Below are 25159 nucleotides of genomic sequence, written 5' to 3'. Positions count from 1 at the left end.
CGCCTCAACAAAAAACTGGACAGGTATTGCGCCAGGTCAAGAGATCCGCAGGCAATAGCTGTGGACGCGCTGGTAACGCCTTGGGTGTACCAGTCGGTGTATGTGTTTCCTCCTCTGCCTCTCATACCAAAAGTATTGAGAATTATACGGCAAAGAGGCGTAAGAACGATACTAGTGGTTCCGGATTGGCCAAGAAGGACTTGGTACCCGGAACTTCAAGAGATGATCACGGAAGATCCGTGGCCTCTACCTCTAAGGAGGGACTTGCTTCAGCAGGGTCCCTGTCTGTTTCAAGACTTACCGCGGCTGCGTTTGACGGCATGGCGGTTGAACGCCGGATCCTAAAGGAAAGAGGCATGCCGGAAGAAGTCATTCCTACTTTGATTAAAGCAAGGAAGGAAGTAACCGTGCAACATTATCACCGCATTTGGCGAAAATATGTTGCGTGGTGCGAGGATCGGAGTGCTCCGACGGAGGACTTTCAACTGGGTCGATTCCTACATTTCCTGCAATCAGGATTGTCTATGGGTCTCAAATTGGGATCTATTAAGGTTCAAATTTCGGCCCTGTCGATTTTCTTCCAGAAAGAATTGGCTTCAGTCCCTGAAGTCCAGACTTTTGTTAAGGGAGTGCTGCATATACAGCCTCCTGTGGTGCCTCCAGTGGCACCGTGGGATCTCAATGTGGTTTTGGACTTTCTAAAATCTCATTGGTTTGAACCACTAAAAAATGTGGATTTGAAATATCTCACATGGAAAGTGACCATGCTACTAGCCCTGGCTTCGGCCAGGAGAGTGTCAGAACTGGCAGCTTTATCTTACAAAAGCCCATATCTGATTTTCCATTCGGACAGGGCGGAACTGCGGACTCGTCCGCATTTTCTCCCTAAGGTGGTGTCAGCATTTCATCTGAACCAGCCTATTGTAGTGCCTGCGGCTACAAGTGACTTGGAGGACTCCAAGTTACTGGACGTTGTCAGAGCATTGAAAATATATATTGCAAGGACAGCTGGAGTCAGAAAATCTGACTCGTTGTTTATATTGTATGCACCCAACAAGATGGGTGCTCCTGCGTCTAAGCAGACGATTGCTCGTTGGATCTGTAGCACAATCCAACTTGCACATTCTGTGGCAGGCCTGCCACAGCCTAAATCTGTAAGGGCCCACTCCACAAGGAAGGTGGGCTCATCTTGGGCGGCTGCCCGAGGGGTCTCGGCATTACAACTTTGCCGAGCAGCTACGTGGTCAGGGGAGAACACGTTTGTAAAATTTTACAAATTTGATACTCTGGCTAAGGAGGACCTGGAGTTCTCTCATTCGGTGCTGCAGAGTCATCCGCACTCTCCCGCCCGTTTGGGAGCTTTGGTATAATCCCCATGGTCCTTTCAGGAACCCCAGCATCCACTAGGACGATAGAGAAAATAAGAATTTACTTACCGATAATTCTATTTCTCGGAGTCCGTAGTGGATGCTGGGCGCCCATCCCAAGTGCGGATTATCTGCAATAATTGTACATAGTTATTGTTAACTAATTCGGGTTATTGTTGTAGGGAGCCATCTTTCAGAGGCTCCTCTGTTATCATACTGTTAACTGGGTTTAGATCACAAGTTGTACGGTGTGATTGGTGTGGCTGGTATGAGTCTTACCCGGGATTCAAAATTCCTCCCTTATTGTGTACGCTCGTCCGGGCACAGTACCTAACTGAGGCTTGGAGGAGGGTCATAGGGGGAGGAGCCAGTGCACACCACCTGATCGGAAAGCTTTACTTTTTGTGCCCTGTCTCCTGCGGAGCCGCTATTCCCCATGGTCCTTTCAGGAACCCCAGCATCCACTACGGACTCCGAGAAATAGAATTATCGGTAAGTAAATTCTTATTTTTAATCTATCTCCCATCTCTTCCACAACTTTCCTGCACCCAAAAATACTTCCTACAGTATATGAGCAGTTTTCTTATATTCCCTATTTCATGTCTTGCTTTCCTTGTTGATTTTTTTTTCTTGCATTAATATAAAACCCCAGCAAGAGCTAGCAGGATATCTTGTCACAGTTAGACGTTAATGGAGTATTTAGAGATTGATGTATGATGGGAGGTTAATATGACTCGGGTCAGCACTTCCAAATTGTTCCTTGCTGATGCTTTTTGATATATCCCTGCTGTTTGTTTGGGAGAAATGATTTGTCTGTGAAAGTGGCCTGTGCAGCGAAGACTGATGCTACTGCAGGCCTACTTGAGTAGAAGAACTGATGTTCACCACGAAGCGTGATTTATGGATGCTTTAATTTCAAAAGTGCTGAAAAACCACTTGTATTATAAGATTTATTTTCCCACCTCGCCAGTACATTTTATCCCAGTTGTAAGTTAAGTTTGTAACGTTTCCTTATGGCAGAAGTTGTCTGTGGTGCAGGAGAGAGCTGACAAAATGAATTAAAGGTCCGTAGCCTCCTAGGTTGATTTGTTATTTACAGGTGTGCGTTATGTTTTGGCAACACTTTGGGAATCCCTTCCAGGCAGTGTCGGACTGGGGCATGTAAGGCCCACCGGGGGAATACAGTGGTAGAGGTCCGTGTTAGGGGTGTGGCCAGTCTGCAGAGGGGTGTGGCCTGCCACCTCATTGGTTTGACTAACCATTAGAGAGTACAACATCTGGGCCTTTTCAAAATATATACAGTAAATTCAGCTGTTGCATGCATGATAATGTACCAGATTAATAACAGTAATGCACTGTAGAAAATACACCATAGTCCAGTATAAGGTAACATATGTATAATGTATATTTCTCTAACGTCCTAGTGGATGCTGGGACTCCGTCAGGACCATGGGGAATAGCGGGCTCCGCAGGAGACAGGGCACATCTAAATAAAGCTTTTAGGATCACATGGTGCGTACTGGCTCCTCCCCCTATGACCCTCCTCCAAGCCTCTGTTAGGTTTTTGTGCCCGTCCGAGAAGGGTGCAATCTAGGTGGCTCTCCTAAAGAGCTGCTTAGAAAAAGTTTTTTTAGGTTTAAATCTCAGTGAATCCTGCTGGCAACAGGATCACTGCATCGAGGGACTTAGGGGAGAGATTTCCAACTCACCTGCGTGCAGGATGGATTGGAGTCTTAGGCTACTGGACACTTAGCTCCAGAGGGAGTCGGAACACAGGTCCTCCTGGGGTTCGTCCCGGAGCCGCGCCGCCGATCCCCCTTACAGACGCTGAAGACGGAGGTCCGGAAAGCAGGCGGCAGAAGACTCCTCAGTCTTCATGAAGGTAGCGCACAGCACTGCAGCTGTGCGCCATTGTTGCTACACGTCTCACTGATTCAGTCACGGAGGGTGCAGGGCGCTGCTGGGGGCGCCCTGGGCAGCAATATTAAATACCTTTAGTGGCAAAATAAATACATCACATATAGCCATTAAGGCTATATGTATGTATTTAACCCAGGCCAGTTTTCTTAAAACCCGGGAGAAAAGCCCGCCGAAAAAGGGGCGGAGCTTATTCTCCTCAGCACTCAGCGCCATTTTCCTGCTCAGCTCCGCTGGTGAGGAAGGCTCCCAGGACTCTCCCCTGCACTGCACTACAGAAACAGGGTAACAAAGAGAAGGGGGGCATAATTTGGCGATATTGATATATTAAAAGCGCTTATATCAAAAACAACACCTTCTAGGGTTGTTTATATACATTTATAGCGCTTTTGGTGTGTGCTGGCAAACTCTCCCTCTGTCTCCCCAAAGGGCTAAGAGGGTCCTGTCTTCGATTAGAGCATTCCCTGTGTGGCTGCTGTGTGTCGGTACGTGTGTGTCGACATGTATGAGGACGATGTTGGTGTGGAGGCAGAGCAATTGCCGGTAATGGTGATGTCACCCCCTAGGGAGTCGACACCGGAATGGATGGCTTTAGTTATGGAATTACGTGATAATGTTAGCACATTACAAAAGTCAGTTGACGAAATGAGACGGCCGGAAAACCAGTTAGTACCGGCTCAGGCGTCTCAGACACCGTCAGGGGCTGTAAAACGTCCCTTACCTCAGTCAGTCGACACGGGTACCGACACAGATGAATCTAGTGTCGACGGTGAAGAAACAAACGTATTTTCCAATAGGGCCACACGTTATATGATCACGGCAATGAAGGAGGCTTTGCAGATCTCTGATACTGCTGGTACCTCAAAAAGGGGTATTATGTGGGGGGTGAAAAAACTACCTGTAGCTTTTCCAGAATCAGAGGAATTGAATGACGTGTGTGACGAAGCGTGGGTTAACCCAGATAGAAAACTGCTAATTTCCAAGAAGTTATTGGCATTATACCCTTTCCCACCAGAGGTTAGGGCGCGCTGGGAAACACCCCCTAGGGTGGATAAGGCGCTCACACGTTTATCAAAGCAAGTGGCGTTGCCGTCTCCTGATACGGCCGCCCTCAAGGATCCAGCAGATAGGAGGCTGGAAACTACACTGAAGAGTATATACACACATACTGGTGTTATACTGCGACCGGCAGTAGCCTCAGCCTGGATGTGCAGTGCTGGGGTAGTGTGGTTGGATTCTCTGACTGAAAATATTGATACCCTGGATAGGGACAGTATTTTATTGACTCTAGAGCAATTAAAGGATGCTTTTCTTTATATGCGAGATGCTCAGAGGGATATTTGTACTCTAGCATCAAGAGTAAGCGCGATGTCCATATCTGCCAGAAGAAGTTTATGGACGCGACAGTGGTCAGGTGATGCGGATTCCAAAAGGCATATGGAAGTATTGCCATATAAAGGAGAGGAATTATTTGGGGTCGGTCTTTCGGACCTGGTGGCCACGGCAACTGCCGGCAAATCCACTTTTTTACCTCAGACCCCCTCCCAACAGAAAAAGACACCGTCTTTTCAGCCGCAGTCCTTTCGCTCCTATAAAAACAAGCGACCAAAAGGACAGTCTTATCTGCCGCGAGGCAGAGGAAAGGGTAAGAGAGGGCAGCAAGCAGCCCCTGCCCAGGACCAGAAGCCCGCCCCGGGTTCTACAAAGCCATCAGCATGACGCTGGGGCTTTACAAGCGGACTCAGGAGCGGTGGGGGGTCGACTCAAGATTTTCAGCAATCAGTGGGCTCGCTCACAAGTGGACCCGTGGATCCTGCAGATAATATCTCAGGGTTACATGTTGGAGTTCGAAAGGTCTCCCCCTCGCCGGTTCCTAAAGTCTGCTTTACCAACGTCTCCCTCAGAAAGGACGTCGGTTTTGGAAGCCATTCACAAGCTGTATTCTCAGCAGGTGATAGTCAAGGTACCCCTCCTACAACAGGGAAAGGGGTATTATTCCACACTATTTGTGGTACCGAAGCCGGACGGTTCGGTAAGACCTATTCTAAACCTGAAATCCTTGAACCTGTACATACAGAAATTCAAGTTCAAGATGGAGTCACTCAGAGCAGTGATAGCGAATCTGGAAGAAGGGGACTTCATGGTGTCCCTGGACATAAAAGATGCTTATCTGCATGTCCCAATTTACCCCTCACACCAAGGGTATCTCAGGTTCGTGATACAAGACTGTCATTATCAGTTTCAAACGCTGCCGTTTGGTTTGTCCACGGCCCCTCGGGTCTTTACCAAGGTAATGACCGAAATGATGGTTCTTCTACGAAGAAAAGGCGTATTAATTATCCCTTACTTGGACGATCTCCTGATAAGGGCAAAGTCCAGAGAACAGCTGGAAGTCGGTGTAGCACTAACCCAGGTAGTGCTTCAGCAACACGGGTGGATTCTGAATCTTCCAAAATCTCAATTGACCCCGACAACTCGTCTGCTGTTCCTGGGAATGATTCTGGACACGGTTCAGAAAAAGGTGTTTCTCCCGGAGGAGAAAGCAAGGGAGTTATCCGAACTTGTCAGGAACCTCCTAAAACCAGGAACTGTGTCAGTACATCAATGCACAAGAGTCCTGGGAAAGATGGTGGCTTCTTACGAAGCGATTCCATTCGGCAGATTCCATGCACGGACATTTCAGTGGGATCTGCTGGACAAATGGTCCGGATCGCATCTGCACATGCATCAGCGGATAACACTGTCACCAAGAACAAGGTTGTCTCTCCTGTGGTGGTTGCAGAGTGCCCATCTGTTAGAGGGCCGCAGATTCGGCATACAGGACTGGGTCCTGGTGACTACGGATGCCAGCCTACGAGGCTGGGGAGCAGTCACACAGGGAAGCAGTCACACAGGGAAGAAACTTCCAGGGCGTGTGGTCAAACCTGGAGACGTCCCTTCACATAAATATACTGGAGCTAAGAGCGATCTACAATGCTCTAAGCCTGGCAAAATCGCTGCTTCAGGGTCAGCCGGTGTTGATCCAGTCGGACAACATCACGGCAGTCGCCCACGTAAACCGACAAGGCGGCACGAGAAGCAGAAGAGCAATGACAGAAGCTGCAAGGATTCTGCGCTGGGCGGAGAATCATGTCATAGCACTGTCAGCAGTGTTCATCCCGGGAGTGGACAACTGGGAAGCAGACTTCCTCAGCAGACACGACCTTCACCCGGGAGAGTGGGGACTTCATCCAGAAGTCTTCCACATGATTGTGAACCGTTGGGAAAGACCAAAGGTGGACATGATGGCGTCTCGCCTCAACAAAAAATTGGACAGATATTGCGCCAGGTCAAGAGACCCTCAGGCAATAGCTGTGGACGCTCTGGTAACACCGTGGGTGTACCAGTCAGTGTATGTGTTCCCTCCTCTGCCTCTCATACCAAAGGTACTGAGAATTATACGGAAAAGAGGAGTAAGAACAATACTGGTGGCTCCGGACTGGCCAAGAAGAACTTGGTATCCGGAACTTCAAGAGATGCTCACGGAGGATCCATGGCCTCTACCTCTAAGAAGGGATCTGCTTCAGCAGGGACCTTGTATGTTCCAAGACTTACCGCGTCTGCGTTTGACGGCATGGCGGTTGAACGCCGGATTCTAAAAGAAAAGGGCATTCCAGAGGAAGTTATTCCTACCTTGATTAAGGCTAGAAAGGAAGTGACTGTACAACATTATCACCGCATTTGGCGAAAATATGTTGCGTGGTGTGAGGCCAAGAAGGCTCCAACGGAAGAATTTCAATTGGGTCGATTCTTACATTTCCTGCAAGCAGGATTGTCTATGGGCCTAAAATTGGGGTCCATTAAAGTTCAAATTTCGGCCTTATCAATCTTCTTCCAGAAGGAATTGGCATCAGTGCCTGAAGTACAAACTTTTGTCAAAGGTGTACTACATATACAACCCCCAATAGTGCCTCCAGTGGCACCGTGGGATTTGAACGTAGTTTTGAATTTTCTCAAATCTCATTGGTTTGAGCCTCTAAAATCGGTAGATTTAAAATACCTTACATGGAAGGTAACCATGCTATTGGCCCTGGCTTCAGCCAGGAGAGTTTCAGAGTTGGCGGCTTTATCATACAAAAGCCCATATCTGATTTTCCATTCGGACAGGGCAGAACTGCGGACACGTCCTCATTTTCTCCCTAAGGTGGTTTCGGCTTTTCACTTGAACCAGCCTATTGTGGTGCCTGCGGCTACTAGCGACTTGGAGGACTCCAAGTTACTGGACGTTGTCAGAGCATTAAAAATATATATTTCAAGGACAGCTGGAGTCAGAAAATCTGACTCGTTGTTTATATTGTATGCACCCAACAAGATGGGTGCTCCTGCGTCTAAACAGACGATTGCACGTTGGATCTGTAGCACAATCCAACTTGCACATTCTGTGGCAGGCCTGCCACAGCCTAAATCTGTAAAGGCCCACTCCACAAGGAAAGTGGGCTCATCTTGGGCGGCTGCCCGAGGGGTCTCGGCATTACAACTTTGCCGAGCAGCTACGTGGTCAGGGGAGAACACGTTTGTAAAATTTTACAAATTTGATACTCTGGCTAAGGAGGACCTGGAGTTCTCTCATTCGGTGCTGCAGAGTCATCCGCACTCTCCCGCCCGTTTGGGAGCTTTGGTATAATCCCCATGGTCCTGACGGAGTCCCAGCATCCACTAGGACGTTAGAGAAAATAAGAATTTACTTACCGATAATTCTATTTCTCATAGTCCGTAGTGGATGCTGGGCGCCCATCCCAAGTGCGGATTGTCTGCAATACTTGTACATAGTTATTGTTACAAAGATCGGGTTATTACTATTGTTGTGAGCCATCTTTTCAGAGGCTACTTCGTTTTTTGTTATCATACTGTTAACTGGGTTCAGATCACAAGTTGTACGGTGTGATTGGTGTGGCTGGTATGAGTCTTACCCGGGATTCAAGATCCTTCCTTATTGTGTACGCTCGTCCGGGCACAGTACCTAACTGAGGCTTGGAGGAGGGTCATAGGGGGAGGAGCCAGTACGCACCATGTGATCCTAAAAGCTTTATTTAGATGTGCCCTGTCTCCTGCGGAGCCCGCTATTCCCCATGGTCCTGACGGAGTCCCAGCATCCACTACGGACTATGAGAAATAGAATTATCGGTAAGTAAATTCTTATTTTCAAGTGCACAGTGTGGAACCTGATCCTTAGAGCAGGAGGTGGGCCCCCAGGCAGTGGGGCCCACCGGTGGTTTCCCCTGTACCCCTGTGGGCCAGTTCAAGCCTGCTTCCAGGAGACCCTGGATGGGAGATCCAGAAGTTGAATGCAAAGAGACGTGATTCACATAATCTGCCCTGCCCCCCACTGCAGTGCCATAAATCATTACATCTAGCATTGTAGGTAGGGACCAGGACTATGTGACATGCCGGGAATGTGGGAGAATGGCATGCTCATCCTGGGAGTTTTGGAGAAATTCTGTAGTCTCCTGAACACTCCTGGAGCATAGGAAAATATTGTGTGGGCTTTAGAGAGACTCGCAGAAGAGTATACAGATATGTCTTTTTTTGTTAGAAAATTCATCTTTAGCACAACATAATGCAACTAGAACGTACGAGGATTCTGTGCCGATTAATTTGCTATATGATACTTGTAAATTGTGTGTGACTGATTCTCTGAATCTGTATATGAAGTGCTACAATGCACAGCGCTTCACTTTTTTCATTTTGTTATGTTACAGCCTTATTCCAAAATGGAATAAATTAGTGATGAGCGGGTTCGGATCCTCGGGATCCGAACCCCCCCCGAACTTCACCCATTTTACACGGGTCCGAGGCAGACTCGGATCCGCCCGCCTTGCTCGGTTAACCCGAGCGCGCCCGAACGTCATCATCCTGCGGTCAGATTCTCGCGAGATTCTTATTCTATATAAGGAGCCGCGCGTCGCCGCTATTTTTCACTCGTGCATTGGAGATGATCGTGAGAGGACGTGGCTGGCGTCCACTCAGTTTCTATGTTCAGTGGGCTGCAAATTGTGCTGCAAATATCTGTGCTCAGTGTGCTGCAAATATCTGTGCTCAGTGTGCTGCAAGTGCAAATATCTACGTTCTCTGCCTGAAAAACGCTCCATATCTGACTGTGCTCAGTGTGCTGCAAATATCTGTGCTCAGTGTGCTAATTGCTTTATTGTGGGGACTGGGGACCAGTAGTATTATATAGTAGGAGGACAGTGCAGAGTTTTGCTGACCATTGACCACCAGTGTTATATGTTCTCTGCCTGAAAAACGCTCCATATCTGTGCTGCATTGTAGTATATAGTAGGAGGACAGTGCAGAATTTTGCTGACCACCAGTATAACTATATATGTAGCAGTACGGTACAGTAGTCCACTGCTCTACCTACCTCTGTGTCGTCAAGTTTACTATCCATCCATACCTGTGGTGCATTTCAGTTTTGCACAGTTTGCTGACCACCAGTATAACTATATATATATATATAACTATATATATATATATATATATATAGCAGTACGGTACAGTAGGCCACTGCTCTACCCACCTCTGTGTCGTCAAGTATACTATCCATCCATACCTGTGGTGCATTTCAGTTTTGCACAGTTTGCTGACCACCAGTATAACTATATATATATATATATATATATATATATATATAGCAGTACGGTACAGTAGGCCACTGCTCTACCCACCTCTGTGTCGTCAAGTATACTATCCATCCATACTTGTGGTGCATTTCAGTTTTGCACAGTTTGCTGACCACCAGTATATACTATATAGCAGTACGGTACAGTAGGCCACTGCTCTACCTACCTCTGTGTCATCAAGTATACTATCCATCCATACCTGTGGTGCATTTCAGTTTTGCACAGTTTGCTGACCACCAGTATATAATATATAGCAGTACGGTACAGTAGGCCACTGCTCTACCTACCTCTGTGTCGTCAAGTATACTATCCATCCATACCTGTGGTGCATTTCAGTTGTGTGCAGTATATATAGTAGTAGGCCATTGCTATTGATATATTACTGGCATATAATTCCACACATTAAAAAATGGAGAACAAAAATGTGGAGGGTAAAATAGGGAAAGATCAAGATCCACTTCCACCTTGTGCTGAAGCTGCTGCCACTAGTCATGGCCAAGACGATGAAATGCCATCAACGTCGTCTGCCAAGGCCGATGCCCAATGTCATAGTAGAGAGCATGTAAAATCCAAAAAAATAAAGCTCAGTAAAATGACCCAAAAATCTAAATCAAAATCGTCTGAGGAAAAGCGTAAACTTGCCAATGTGCCATTTACGACACGGAGTGGCATGGAACGGCTGAGGGCCTGGCCTATGTTCAAGGCTAGTGGTTCAGCTTCACATGAGTATGGAAGCACTCATCCTCCTGCTAGAAAACTTAAAAGAGTTAAGATGGCAAAAGCACAGCAAAGAACTGTGCGTTCTGCTAAATCACAAATCCCCAAGGAGAGTCCAATTGTGTCAATTGCGATGCCTGCACCTCTTTTTTCTTTAATTTTTCTTTGCATAATGTGCTGTTTGGGGACTATTTTTGGAAGTGCCATCCTGTCTGACACTGCAGTGCCACTCCTAGATGGCCCAGGTGTTTGTGTCGGCCACTTGGGTCGCTTAGCTTAGTCACACAGCTACCTCATTGCGCCTCTTTTTTTCTTTGCATCATGTGCTGTTTGGGGACTATTTTTTTGAAGTGCCATCCTGTCTGACACTGCAGTGCCACTCCTAGATGGGCCCGGTGTTTGTGTCGGCCACTTGGGTCACTTAGCTTAGTCACACAGCTACCTCATTGCGCCTCTTTTTTTCTTTGCATCATGTGCTGTTTGGGGACTATTTTTTTGAAGTGCCATCCTGTCTGACACTGCAATGCCACTCCTAGATGGGCCAGGTGTTTGTGTCGGCCACTTGGGTCGCTTAGCTTAGTCACACAGCTACCTCATTGCACCTCTTTTTTTCTTTGCATCATGTGCTGTTTGGGGACTATTTTTTTGAAGTGCCATCCTATCTGACACTGCAGTGCCACTCTTAGATGGGCCAGGTGTTTGTGTCGGCCACTTGTGTCGCTTAGCTTAGTCACACAGCTTCCATCTTGCACCTCTTTTTTTCTTTGCATCATGTGCTGTTTGGGGACTATTTTTTTAATCTGCCACCCTGTCTGACACTGCAGTGCCACTCCTAGATGGGCCAGGTGTTTGTGTCGGCCACTTGGGTTGCTTAGCTTAGTCATCCAGCGACCTCGGTGCAAATTTTAGGACTAAAAATAATATTGTGAGGTGTTCAGAATAGACTGAAAATTAGTGGAAATTATGGTTATTGAGGTTAATAATACTATGGGATCAAAATGACCCCCAAATTCTATGATTTAAGCTGTTTTTGAGGGTTTTTTGTAAAAAAACACCCGAATCCGACAAAAAATTTTCAGGGAGGTTTTGCCAAAACGCGTCCGAATCCAAAACACGGCCGCGGAACCGAATCCAAAACCAAAACACAAAACCCGAAAAATTTCCGGTGCACATCACTAGAATAAATCAATTTTTTCCCTCAAAATTCTTCACACAATACCCCATAATGACAATGTGAAAAAAGTTTTTTTTTTTAGATTTTTGCAAATTTATTAAAAATAAAAAACCTAAGAAATCACATGTACATAAGTATTCATAGCCTTTGCTCAATACTTTGTTGATGCACCTTTGGCAGCAATTACAGCCTCAAGTCTTTTGAGTCTTTTGCGGTTGCGCCGTAATTTCAGCGTGAACACAAAGTAAGGAAGCCTCCTGCTGCCGCCATCTTTTTGATCGGAGCAGCTGCGTGTGACGTCACGCAGCCACGCTGATCATGACCCCCGTTCAATTGCTGCTCCCCCATTTCCCTGATGCCGCCCCCGCAACGCTCCGTCTACGCCTAGGAAGAGGCGTTCATATTTTCTCTAACGTCCTAGTGGATGCTGGGGACTCCGTAAGGACCATGGGGAATAGACGGGCTCCGCAGGAGACAGGGCACTTTAAGAAAGAATTTGGATACTGGTGTGCTCTGGCTCCTCCCTCTATGTCCCTCCTCCAGACCTCAGTTTGAATCTGTGCCCGGACGAGCTGGGTGCTACTTAGTGAGCTCTCCTGAGCTTGCTAAAAAGAAAGTATTTTGTTAGGTTTTTTTATTTTCAGAGAGATCTGCTGGCAACAGACTCTCTGCTACGTGGGACTGAGGGGAGAGAAGCAGCCCTACTCACTGAAGATAGGTCGTGCTTCTTAGGCTACTGGACACCATTAGCTCCAGAGGGATCGTACGCAGGATCGCACCCTTGGTCGTCCGATCCCGGAGCCGCGCCGCCGTCCCTCTCGCAGAGCCGGAAGACAGAAGCCGGTTACAGAAGCAAGAAGACTTCGAAATCGGCGGCAGAAGACTCCAGTCTTCATATGAGGTAGCGCACAGCACTGCAGCTGTGCGCCATTGCTCCCACACTAAACCCACATACTCCGGTCACTGTAGGGCGCAGGGGGGGGGGGGGCGCTCTAGGCAGTAATTAGAGACCTCTTGGCAAAAGTGGGCATATATACATTTGGGCACTGTATATATGCATGGGCCCCCGCCATATTTTTACACAAAAACGCGGGACAGAAGCCCGCCGCTGAGGGGGCAGGGCTTCTTCCTCAGCACTCACCAGCGCCATTTTCTCTCCACAGCTCCTCTGAGAGGAAGCTCCCCAGGCTCTCCCCTGCAGAATCACGGTAGAAGAGGGTAAAAAGAGAGGGGGGGCACATAAATTTGGCGCAAAAACAGTATATACAGCAGCTACTGGGTTTAACACTAAGTTACTGTGTGATTCCTGGGACATATAGCGCTGGGGTGTGTGCTGGCATACTCTCTCTCTGTCTCTCCAAAGGGCCTTGTGGGGGAACTGTCTTCAAATAGAGCATCCCCTGTGTGTGTGGTGTGTCGGTACGTGTGTGTCGACATGTCTGAGGTAAAAGGCTCCCCTAAGGAGGAGATAGAGCAAATATGTGTGTGTGAGGGTGTCTCCGTCGACAACGCCGACACCTGTTTGGATATGTGTAATTAAGGGCTAAGGTGAATTTATTGCACAAAAGATTAGAGAACAGACAGGAAATCTACCCATGTCTGTCCCTATATCGCAGAGACCTTCAGAGTCTCACAATGCTCACTATCCAAAATAATAAACACTGATATCGACACGGAGGTTGACTCCAGTGTCTACTACGATAATGCAAAGTTACAGCCAAAATGGCAGAAAAGTATTCAATATATGATTATTGTAATAAAAGATAATTTGCATATCACTGATGACTCATCTGTCCCTGACATGAGGGTACACATGTTTAAGGGGAAGAAAGCTGAGGTAAATTTCCCTCCTCTCATGATGAAAAAGAGCGGGAATCTCCAGACAAGAGACTGCAGTTTCCCACAAAGAATTCTCAGGCAGTATCCTTTCCCTACTAGGGCCAGGATATGATGGGAATCTTCCCCTAGGGTGTCACGTTTGCCCAAAAGGTAGCCCTGACGTAACAGCTATTCTCAGGGATCCTGCAGATAGCGTGCACATTCTGGTACACTACTCAGACCGGCGATTGTGTCGGCATGGGTTTATAGCGCTGTGGCAGCGTGGACAGGTACCTTATCAGCAGAGATTGAGACCCTAGTATGTAGATATATATATATGTATATATAGATATATATATATATATTAAAGACGCTGTCTTAAGAGATATATATATATATAAAACATGCCCAAAGAGACATGAGTATACTGGGTCCTAGAGTCAAAGCTATGTCGATTTCTGCTTGACGTGTCCTGTAGAATATGCAATGGACAGATGATGCCGACTTAAGAGGCATATGGAAGGCTGAGGATTGTGTGGAGAAGGGTTCTCGGACCTGGTCTCCACAGCTATAGCTGGTAATTCTGATATTTTGCCTTATATTCCTGCACAGCCTAGGAAAGCACGACATTATCGAATGCAGCCTTTCGAACAAAGAAACAAGAAAGTCCGAGGTGCGTCCTTTCTTGCCAGAGGCGGGGGCAGAGGAAAGAAGCTGCACAACACAGCTAGTTCCCAGGAACAGAAGTCCTCCCCGGCCTCTACAAAAATCCACTGCATGTCGCTGGGGCTCCACAGGCGGAGCTAGGCCCGGTGGGGGCACGCCTTCGTAAGTTCAGCCACAAGTGGGTTCACTCCCTGTTAGATCCCTAGGCAATAGATATTGTGTCTCAGGGATACAAGCTGGACTTTGAGAAGATGCCCTCTCACCGATGGCCGTGCCGGCTTCCCCCCACGAGAGGGAAACAGTGGTAACTGCAATTCACAAATTGTATCTTCAACAGGTGGTCGTCAAGGTTCCCCTCCTTCAACAAGGAGGGGGTTATTATTCGACCATGTGGTAGTTCCGAAACCGGACGGTTCGGTCAGAGCCATATTGAATTTAAAATCCCTGAACATATACCTGGAAAGGTTCAAGTTCAAGATGGAATCGCTAAGAGCGGTCATTGCAAGCCTGAAAGGGGGAGATTTTATGGTGACTCGGGACATAAAGGATGCATACCTTCATGTCCCCATTTATCCACCGCATCAGGCGTACCTCAGAATTGCGGTACGGGATTGTCATTACCAATTTCAGACGTTGCCGTTTGGTCTCTCCACGGCCCCGAGAATGTTCACCAAGGTAATGGCGGAAATGATGGTGCTCCTGCGGAAGCAAGGTGTCACTATTATCACGTACTTGGACGATCTCCTCATAAAAGCGAGATCAAGAGAGCAGTGGCTGAACAGCGTATCACTTTCTCTGGAAGTGTAACGGCAACACGGCTGGATTCTATATATTCCAAAGTCGCGGTTGCTTCCTACAGCTCATCTGCCTCTCCTAGGCATGATCCTAGACACAGACCAGAAAAGGGTTTATCTCCCGATAGAGAGAGCTCAGGAGCTTGTGACACTGGTCAGGAATCTATTAAAACCAATACAGGTGTCAGTGCATCACTGCACTCGAGTCCTGGGAAGGATGGTGGCATCATACGAGGCCCTTCCCTTCAGCAGGTTCCATGCGAGGACCTTCCAATGGGACTGACTGGACAAGTGGTCCGGATCACATCTTCAGATGCATCGGTTAATCACCCTATCCCCCTGGGCCAGGGTGTCTCTCCTGTGGTGGATGCAGAGTGCTCACATTCTCGAAGGTCGCAGATTCGGCATTCAGGACTGGGTCCTGGTGACCACGGATGCAAGCCTCCGAGGGTGGGGGGCAGTCGCATAGGGAAGAAATTTCCAAGGGCTGTGGTCAAGTCAGGAGACTTGCCTTCACATCAACATCCTGGAACTAAGGGCCATATACAACGCTTTACGTCAAGCAGAGTCCCTGCTTCGCGACCAGCCGGTTCTGATTCAGTCAGACAATATCACCGCAGTGGCTCATGTAAACCGCCAAGGCGGCACAAGGAGCAGTGTGGCGATGGTAGAAGCCACCAGAATTCTTCGCTGGGCGGAGAATCACGTAAGAGCACTGTCAGCAGTGTTTATTCTGGGAGTGGACAACTGGGAAGCAGACTTCCTCAGCAGGCACGACCTCCACTCGGGAGAATGGGGACTTCATCAAGAAGTCTTCACGCAGATTGCAAGGCGGTGGGAACTGCCACAGGTGGACATGATGGCATCCCGCCTCAACAAAAAGCTACAGAGATATTGCGCCAGGTCAAGAGACCCTCAGGCGATAGCTGTAGACGCACTAGTGACACCGTGGGTGTTCCAGTCGATTTATGTATTTCCTCCTCTTCCTCTCATACCAAAGGTGCTGAGAATCATAATAAAAAGAAGAATGAGAACAATACTCATTGTTCCGGATTGGCCAAGAAGGACTTGGTATCCGGATCTGCAAGAAATGCTCACAGAGGACCCGTGGCCTCTTCCTCTAAGACAGGACTTGTTGCAACAGGGGCCCTGTCTGTTCCAAGACTTACCGCGGCTGCGTTTGACGGCATGGCGGTTGAACGCCGGATCCTAGCAGAAAAAGGCATTCCAGATGAGGTTATTCCTACGCTGATAAAGGTTAGGAAGGACGTGACGGCTAAACATTATCACCGTATATGGCGAAAATATGTTGCTTGGTGTGAGGCCAGGAATGCCCCTACGGAGGAATTCCAGCTGGGCCATTTCCTTCACTTCCTACAGTCGGGAGTGACTTTGGGCCTGAAATTGGGTTCCATTAAGGTCCAGATTTCGGCTCTATCCATTTTCTTTCAAAAAGAACTGGCTTCTCTTCCTGAAGTCCAGACGTTTGTAAAGGGAGTGCTGCATATTCAGACCCCGTTTGTGCCTCCAGTGGCACCTTGGGATCTTAACGTGGTGTTGAGTTTCCTGAAGTCACACTGGTTTGAGCCACTCAAAACCATGGAGTTAAAATTTCTCACATGGAAGATGGTCATGCTATTAGCCTTGGCTTCAGCTAGGCGTGTGTCAGAATTAGCGGCTTTGTCACATAAAAGCCCCTATCTGGTTTTCCATATAGACAGGGCAGAATTGCGGACCCGTCCACAATTTCTGCCAAAAGTGGTGTCATCCTTTCATATGAACCAACCTATTGTGGTGCCTGTGGCTACTCGTGACTTGGAGGATTCCGAGTTACTAGATGTGGTCAGGGCTTTGAAGGTTTATGTAGCCAGAACGGCTAGGGTCAGGAAAACAGAATCGTTGTTTATCCTGTATGCTTCCAACAAGCTAGGGGCGCCTGCTTCAAAGCTAACTATTGCTCGCTGGATCTGTAACACGATTCAGCAGGCTCATTCTGCGGCTGGGTTGCCGCTGCCTAGATCAGTTAAGGCCCATTCCACAAGGAAGGTGGGCTCTTATTGGGCGGCTGCCCGAGGGGTCTCGGCATTACAGCTTTGCCGAGCGGCTACTTGGTCAGGTTCAAACGCCTTTGCAAAGTTCTACAAGTTTGATACCCTGGCTGAGGAGGACCTTGTGTTTGCTCATTCGGTGCTGCAGAGTCATCCGCACTCTCCCGCCCGTTTGGGAGCTTTGGTATAATCCCTATGGTCCTTACGGAGTCCCCAGCATCCACTAGGACGTTAGAGAAAATAAGTTTTTACTTACCGGTAAATCTATTTCTCGTAGTCCGTAGTGGATGCTGGGCGCCCGTCCCAAGTGCGGACTTGTTCTGCAATACTTGTATATAGTTATTGCTTAAATAAGGGTTAGGTTGGTTGCATAAGGGTTGATCTGATGCTCCGTTGTTGTTCATACTGTTAACTGGGTAAGTTTATCACGAGTTATACGGTGTGATTGGTGTGACTGGTATGAGTCTTGCCCTGGATTCCAAAATCCTTTCCTTGTACTGTCAGCTCTTCCGGGCACAGTTTCTCTAACTGAGGTCTGGAGGAGGGACATAGAGGGAGGAGCCAGAGCACACCAGTATCCAAATTCTTTCTTAAAGTGCCCTGTCTCCTGCGGAGCCCGTCTATTCCCCATGGTCCTTACGGAGTCCCCAGCATCCACTACGGACTACGAGAAATAGATTTACTGGTAAGTAAAATCGTATTTACTGCGGGGCGACCATAGTAAATGCGGGCACATGCGCAGGTTGGACCCTGCACACGCGCCCGTGTCATCATCGTATTTTTTGCGGTTGGGTCGCCAATTGCGATCCAACCTGAATGAGTTCCCAAATACATATCATAGGGTTCCGAGGGCCCCAAACAGTTTGTTTTCCAGGTTTCCTCACAGAATCACAATTTAAATTATTAGCTCCACCTGTGGATCCTTTAAAATACCTATCCAACTGCTAGGTGGCCTGGAAAACGTGTACTGTTTGGGCTCCTGAGGACTGGGCTTGAGAACCTCAGATATGCCTGATACAGGGAAGATGTTAGGGTCATAGAGGGCTGGAAGATAAGGTGCAGCAATAAACTTTTCCTAGGGAAGGAAAACATTTGCTCTTACTTGTTTGACTGCAAAATTAGAAACCCCATACCACGTATTAGCTGGTAATACTGTGTAACTTGGTTCGGTAATGCTTAGTAACTGTTACTCAACTGTGGTTGGATTGCATACAGTTATTTATTTATTAGTTATAGTTAGTTATTTACTCAGTTATTTAATAGCTAATTTGTGCGTCATACTCAAACTGTACTATTCTTAATCACTGCTCTCAGCTGCTGTGGACATCTTTGAGTTTACTACATTTACTGTATATAGGGGCTGTATATTGACCAGAAGATAAATGATGCCCTCTTTGGATTTAGGAATGACAAACCTCATGTACTGTATATGGTGATTCAACGGTGAGTGTAGCTGCAGAGGTTTACAGGCCACACAAGCTCCTTCAGTACTAGTAAGAAGAAGTACTGTATTTTAATTTATTTTCTGTTTATTTTCACATTTTTTTTTCTTATGTTTTTTTTTTTACCAATATGAATTTAGATCTGTACTGTTTGGTAGAAGTAACAGAATGATTTATATTAATCTGCTTGTAATCTATTCTACAGCTTTCATGGTCTACTGTACACTAGGTTACTGACGGCGGTTTTTTATTTTTATTATTATGATTATTATTATTTTGTAGGGAATGTTGAAAGTATATTTTCAAGAGTTTGAAATCGGCATCTTCAGTATTTTATAATGAGCACTGAGTTCATAATTATTAAAATCTGATCGCATGTGGCTGTTTTAATTGAACCTTTGGGGTCACAACATTTACAGTTTGAAGCAACGTTGCACCTGGATGAACAATGTTGTAATGCATAGGCTGCAAATAATAGGGTGTTATTTTTATATGCAGGGAAAATAATGCCTGATGTTTTCATATTTGCATATAGCTAACAAATAATTTTATTTTACACTACATTTTGCAGTTATAAGAACCCCCACCCCCAAATTGTAATTCTGTCCTTACATTTAAAATTTGACACCACCCACCTGCAGCGCTACATGGTTTTGCCATAGTGCAAAATTGCATATTCTAATTGAATTTACATATAATGTTGCCTCTGTTGTGCATACAGTATGTGTGCAATGTAGTAAATGTAAGTGATTTTGCGAGTAAGTATATTATTTAAACATCTGTTTTGTAATTGCACATAGGGGGTCAGTCAGCAGAGACCATCAGTGCAAAGTACCGATTTGTGGTACTTTGCGCATGCGCCAGATTTGTACTGCGCGTGAACAAGCGGGTCCTGCATCATAGGACACAGGCTGACATCAGACTGTCATTGACTGACAGTCTGATGCCGTTTCAGGGACGGGGGAAAAGGAGGCTTGTTGCCAGAGTTTAAGGGGTGGGAAGAGGCCAAGGATCTCCGCCGTAGGAAGGAGATTTCCAGGCCTCTGTGACGGGTGGCTTGTGCGGCACCATGGGTACCTCAAGCTGCCTGATGGTGGATGCTTTGATCGGATGTTGCGCCCTAGGACGCAGCTCGGATCACTAGTGCAGCAGAAGGAGTCTGCATGAATAGATGCCTCCTGCTATAGTTACATACAGCGCTATCACTTCTGCTTCCAAGGAAGCAGCAGGTTATCGCAAAATCAACCGCTACTGAATGACCACCATGAATGACCACCATAGTGCTGTGGGAAGATCTCAGGTGTATACAGCTGTCAAGCTAGCATGTGTCCTGCTAGTGTGAAACGACTTTATAGCTACATGTCGCCTGATCTGCTAAGCTTGCTTTTTAACTAACTATAGAGATTGCACCTGGGCTTTATAATGCAGCTTACAGGGTAGCTTTTGTTACTATTAAGCCACTGACAGTGATAAAGGGAGCAGGCTACTATGTATGACACAATTGGAACAGAAAGCTGTGTGTGTGTATAGGGCATGTACTTCTATATTTTATATTGGTGTAAGTAACAACCTAGAAATGCACTATACAGCAGTGATGGGCAACATGTGGTCCGCAGAGATTTACCTGCAGCCCCCGTTCTTCCTGCGTTTTGTCCAGTTGGTCCGCTTTTCCCAGGCCAGCTCGTGCTTATTTAAGAATTTACTTAAGAATGAAAGTGCTATATGTGTAAATATATATATGAGAGCTCTGCTAAAGTTCCCACACAATGTTTGCAGCAGCACTACACAGGGCAGGCGACAGGGGGGTACAAAGGGGACAACTGTACCGGGCCCCAAGGATCAGAGGGGCCACAAGTATATGCTGATAAATACCCGGAAGGGATGTGAGCTGTCTTGTCCAAATAGGGCAATAGGGCAGCGAGCTGTAGGCGGTGTGGCCACAGCCTCAGAGTGACAGGAGCCTCTCGCACACAGTGACTGTGCGGAGCGAGTGTGCTTCTGCTCTTCCGGGTTCTGCTCTGTTGCAGGCAGTTACGGGACATGGCAGCAGCTCCGCTGGCCAGGATTCCCGTGCCCTGCATTGGCCTCTTCTCATAGGGTCTGCTGTGCAGTGTTCTGGTCTGGGGAGTGCAGCACAGGTGAGTCTCTCCCCGGGGTAAGAGTGGCTTGGTGAGGGGATACAGGGCTTTGGGATGGGCTGGGGGAGCTGGGAATGCAGCATGGAGTCATTGGGGAGAGTCAGACTGAGGGGTATTTGGGAGGAAGGAGAGAGGGAGACGCAGACTGTGGTGTGAGAGGGGCCCCCGGAGATATCACTTTATGGGGCCCCAAGATTTCTGTTGCCTGCCCTGGTACTACATATATAAAGTGAATTATTGTATCAGGTAATATAAACTGCAGTGATAATAGGTGAATGATATAACTCTTCTCTGATATGGTAGGTGACCTCCCGCCTGCTTGTAGAAGTAGCACTCTCATTTTATATTTACACATACAGTGCTTTCATTCTTACGCAGATTTTTTATCAATTTACTTTGACATTGGAAGCCAATACTAGGGAAGAGCTTAGATCTTAGAAGTCTTTAGCTGACACAGTGGGCGGATCTTCGCAGGTCATGAGGCAGAGAAAAGACTAACTACCGTATCTCATACTTTGCCCAAAGCAGGTGATTATGCATGACGTTACATAGTCCACATTACGGGACCACCTCTGCACAACACAGGGAGCTGGTGCAGTACCAGCAGCACATCGGAATTGTGCAGTGTGCACCACGTGGTTCTAGAAGACCCTGATATTCACCAGTTGTTTATTATGGTTGAGATCACTCATGCGTGTACAAACATGTTCTATCATGGAGCACATTCAAAGCAATAAGAGCAATACTGCCGGGTAGAAAACCCTCTGCAGAATTGCGCTGTCCCTCTCATGGCTTCACATCTGTCAAACACGGAGTTGTCAAATTTGTATTGTACCGCTGGTAACGCTTGTTTACTTTACATTAAAATGCCTGCTTTGTATTTCATTAAATGTCATTTTAATTTATTTCTGAGAGTAAGGGTAATATGTGGTCCCTTTGGAATGTGGGAGGGCTGCACATTCCGCCCTTCAAGCTTATCGAGCCGGCCATCATTGCTCCGCAGTATTCTTTACACGTGGTCAGGGTGCCGCAAACGTATAACAAAATGTAACAACAATATTAAACTGTAAACATTTTAAGTGGCATATATGGAATTTATGACGTTTCAGCACTTTGATTATCAGCTATTAACATTATAATGCGAGAAATGTTTGTTTGCAGTGCCTCTGCTTTCCTGAATTGCTAACAATTGCCTGTCTTTAACGATTGATCTCTGCGCTTTTGTCTGCCCGTCTCCTGTTTTTGTTTTATTTGCAGAAGGCTTAGCTATTAGAGTGTGTGTGTGTTTTTTATTTGTCTTATTTATTTCAGACTGAATGTGTTTTGCAAAGCATCTGCCATGGCTGACTTTACGTAGCGGTTTCTCATTAATGTGTGTTGGTAATGCTTTCTGTTTTGCACTGTGTAAATTAACCCCAAGCTGATGTGCTGGCCAGTACTGGGGGATTTTTGTCCGTATAATGTCCATGAATGCTTGGCGGTGCTGGTTTACTGCCAAAATGAAGGATGCGGTCTACCTATATACAACTAAATCATTTGGTATTTTACAGAAAACCATTCAGCCCCTCCAGATGTTACCACATACACCTCAGATCGCTCCATACAAGTAGAAAGGCCACAAGGATCAACATCACGGGTCACCTCCAAGTACGGGAATGCTGAACTTATGGAAACAGGTGATGGTGAGTACCAGTGCAATCGGACAGTAATTGTGAACCTGATGTAACTCTATTATCTCATACTTAGGGGGTTATTTATCAAAGCTTACAGAGAGAGATACCATTATGAGAGATAAAGTACCAACCAATCAGCTCATTTTTCAAACAAAGCCTGTAAAAGTAAGGCAGAAGCTAACTGGCTGGTACTTTACCGCTCACACTTTCATCTCTCTCAGAGCTTTGATACATACTACCCTTAGCTTTGTTAAATATCTGTACACTTAACAAAACAAAATAATTAACACTTCAAAATTTGCTGGTAAGGTGATCTTTATGGCCACTTGAAATCACTTCTGAATCTGGCCATAGATGATAGTATAGCTGTTCCGGAGGAATGCAGAACAGGCGGAGCGACAGCATGATTTTGGTAGGTCTCCATATACTGCAATTGTGTGGATGAGGTCTTCATTTAAAAGCATGCAGTCAGCTAAATGGTAGTCTGTAGAATCGGATAGGTTTTATTATCAAACCAAATGAGCCAGACTGATTTCTAGTGGTTTATAGGCTGTTAATGATTTCATTCACTGATCTGAACAATTATTGTTAATGTATGTACTGCTTTAGATTAGGCTGACAAGTGAAAGCTTATCTTTTACAATGTGATTTTAATGCAATGGCTTTTTTTACTAAATAACAAAAACTGACAAGTTATAGTAACACTGGTATTTAGGACTCGTCATTTGCTGGTGCTCTAGCAATTGTACAGTTTCCCCCCCCCCTCTCTTTACCAACACCTTCCCATATTCTTCCTCTATCTCCCACTATTTCTCCCTCTCCCTATTACATGCAGGGGTGGTTGTTTCTTCTTCTCTGCCTTTTCACTTTGTCCACTTTCCTCTCTCTTTCTCCTCCAACCCGTCCACTCTGCTCTGACACCTTGTCTCCTTTTCCCACTCTCTCCTGGTACCCCTCCACTCTGCCCTGCCACCTTGTCCCCTTTCCTCTCTCGCTCCTGGAACCCCTTCACTCTGCCCTGCCACCTTGCCCCTTTCTTCTCTCTCTCTCTCGCTCGCTCGCATCTGGAACCGCTCCACTTTGCCCTGCTTACCTTGCCCCTTTCTTCTCTCTTTTTCTCTCTCCTGGAACCCCTCCACTCTGTCCTGCCACCTTGCCCCTTTCCTCTCTCTCTCTCTCTCTCTCTCTCTCCTGGAACCCGACCACTCTGCCCTGCCACCTTGCCTCTCTCCTGGAACCGCTCCACTCTGCCCTGCCACCTTGCCCCTTTCCTCTCTCTCCTGGAACCCCTCCACTCTGCCACCTTGCCCCTTTCCTCTCTCTCATGGAACCCCTCCACTCTGCCCTGCCAGCTTGCCTCTTTCCTCTCTCCCTCCTCTCTTCCACCTTGTCGCCTCCTCCCTCTCCTGGGACCCTCTTCTCTGACCTGCCACTTTATCAATTTTTTCCTCTGTCTCTCCTGGGTCCCCTCCCCTCTGCCCAGCCACTGTAACCTGAGAGAGTGGTGGGGCTTTTCTTCAGCTGTAGTATGCAACTGCTAGACAGACATTAAGGAGATTATATTATAGATTCAGTTTGGGTATTTTTTTTTTTTTACTTTAAATTGTTGACCATATCTCAGATGGAGTTGTATGTGTATATTGCATATAAATTTAGAACTGTATATCTAATGTAATAATTAATCTGGACATTCTTAGGATATCCTTAAATTTAAGCTTTAAAGCTTACAAATGAACTATATTTTTTCATTAGTGTTTTATTATTTTGTAAATGTGATGATCACTAAAATTACATTACATCTTTTATTAGGAAGAGAACCTGTTATTCTGTTATCTCCCATAATTAATTTTTTAGAATTAACCTAATATTAAACAAAAACAAAATATTGATGACTTGGAAGGAAAAGCACGATCCGTGTAAACGGATTTCAGTACACTTGATTGGAACGGATGTTAATTATTTTCAGAACAAAGAGTCATTTAAAATTGTGAGAAAATAATTACTACTTTGCTACATTTCACAACACTGCAGAACAACTGCTTCCACGTTAATGGGTATTGCCTTCAGCGTTGTTGCATACTGATTTTTTTCCCCCCAGCTTTTGCAAGAGTTAATTTACTATTCGAGAACTGCAGTGTTACAGTTTCCCCAGAGAAAGTGGTTTTCTGTAATTTATAGTAACTTGCCTCAAATGTACTAAATGACATTTAAAAATGACCCAAATTTCCCCACAAAATGCCTCCGGCATTCTCCTGCTCCACACGTTGAGCGGCGGAGTAAGTGTTTGGTATTCATGCCCGTCTGTATGACATAAGATGTGTATATTTAAATCTGTGTACTAGCCAGCTAAGCTACCTGCTCTCAGTTCTGCCTCCTAGACTATTACGTATAAGGGGGAATGATCTCGAGACCTCTGTGTGAGGCAGAATTGTATTATCTTATGTTTTTTCCGCCTTTATTCTGATATCTAAAACTCAACTTGCAATACCGATTTAACTAGTGATGAGCGGATTCGGTTTTACTCGGTTCTCAAAACCGAATCTTATTGGCTATCCAAAACACGTGACATCAGTGAGCCAATAAGATTCGATTTTGAGAACCGAGTAAAACCGAGTAAAACCGAATCCGCTCATCACTAGATTTAACCAGCTTCTTGATGCACCTGATTCACAGGATAAGTGGTAATAAGGTGATATTAATCTACTTCATATGCTATGCAGAAAGAAACATTGTCTTTTTATGGTCA

The 25159-nt window shown here is 46.3% G+C and overlaps 1 protein-coding gene across 6 annotated transcripts in view; it reads left to right on the top strand.

Moving 5' to 3' along the window:
- Window positions 1-25159, top strand: part of DIP2C (disco interacting protein 2 homolog C) — an 820289-nt gene that overhangs the window by 430516 nt on the left and 364614 nt on the right. For all 6 annotated transcript variants that reach the window (XM_063921929.1, XM_063921931.1, XM_063921928.1 and 3 more), the window contains one exon: window positions 22291-22422. In XM_063921929.1, coding sequence (XP_063777999.1) covers window positions 22291-22422 — 132 coding nt within the window. The remainder of the gene's footprint in view (window positions 1-22290; window positions 22423-25159) is intronic.

Source organism: Pseudophryne corroboree, chromosome 5 (assembly GCF_028390025.1).
Source record: "Pseudophryne corroboree isolate aPseCor3 chromosome 5, aPseCor3.hap2, whole genome shotgun sequence".
Lineage (NCBI taxonomy): Eukaryota > Metazoa > Chordata > Amphibia > Anura > Myobatrachidae > Pseudophryne > Pseudophryne corroboree.
This window is presented reverse-complemented; position numbering and strand designations above follow the sequence as displayed.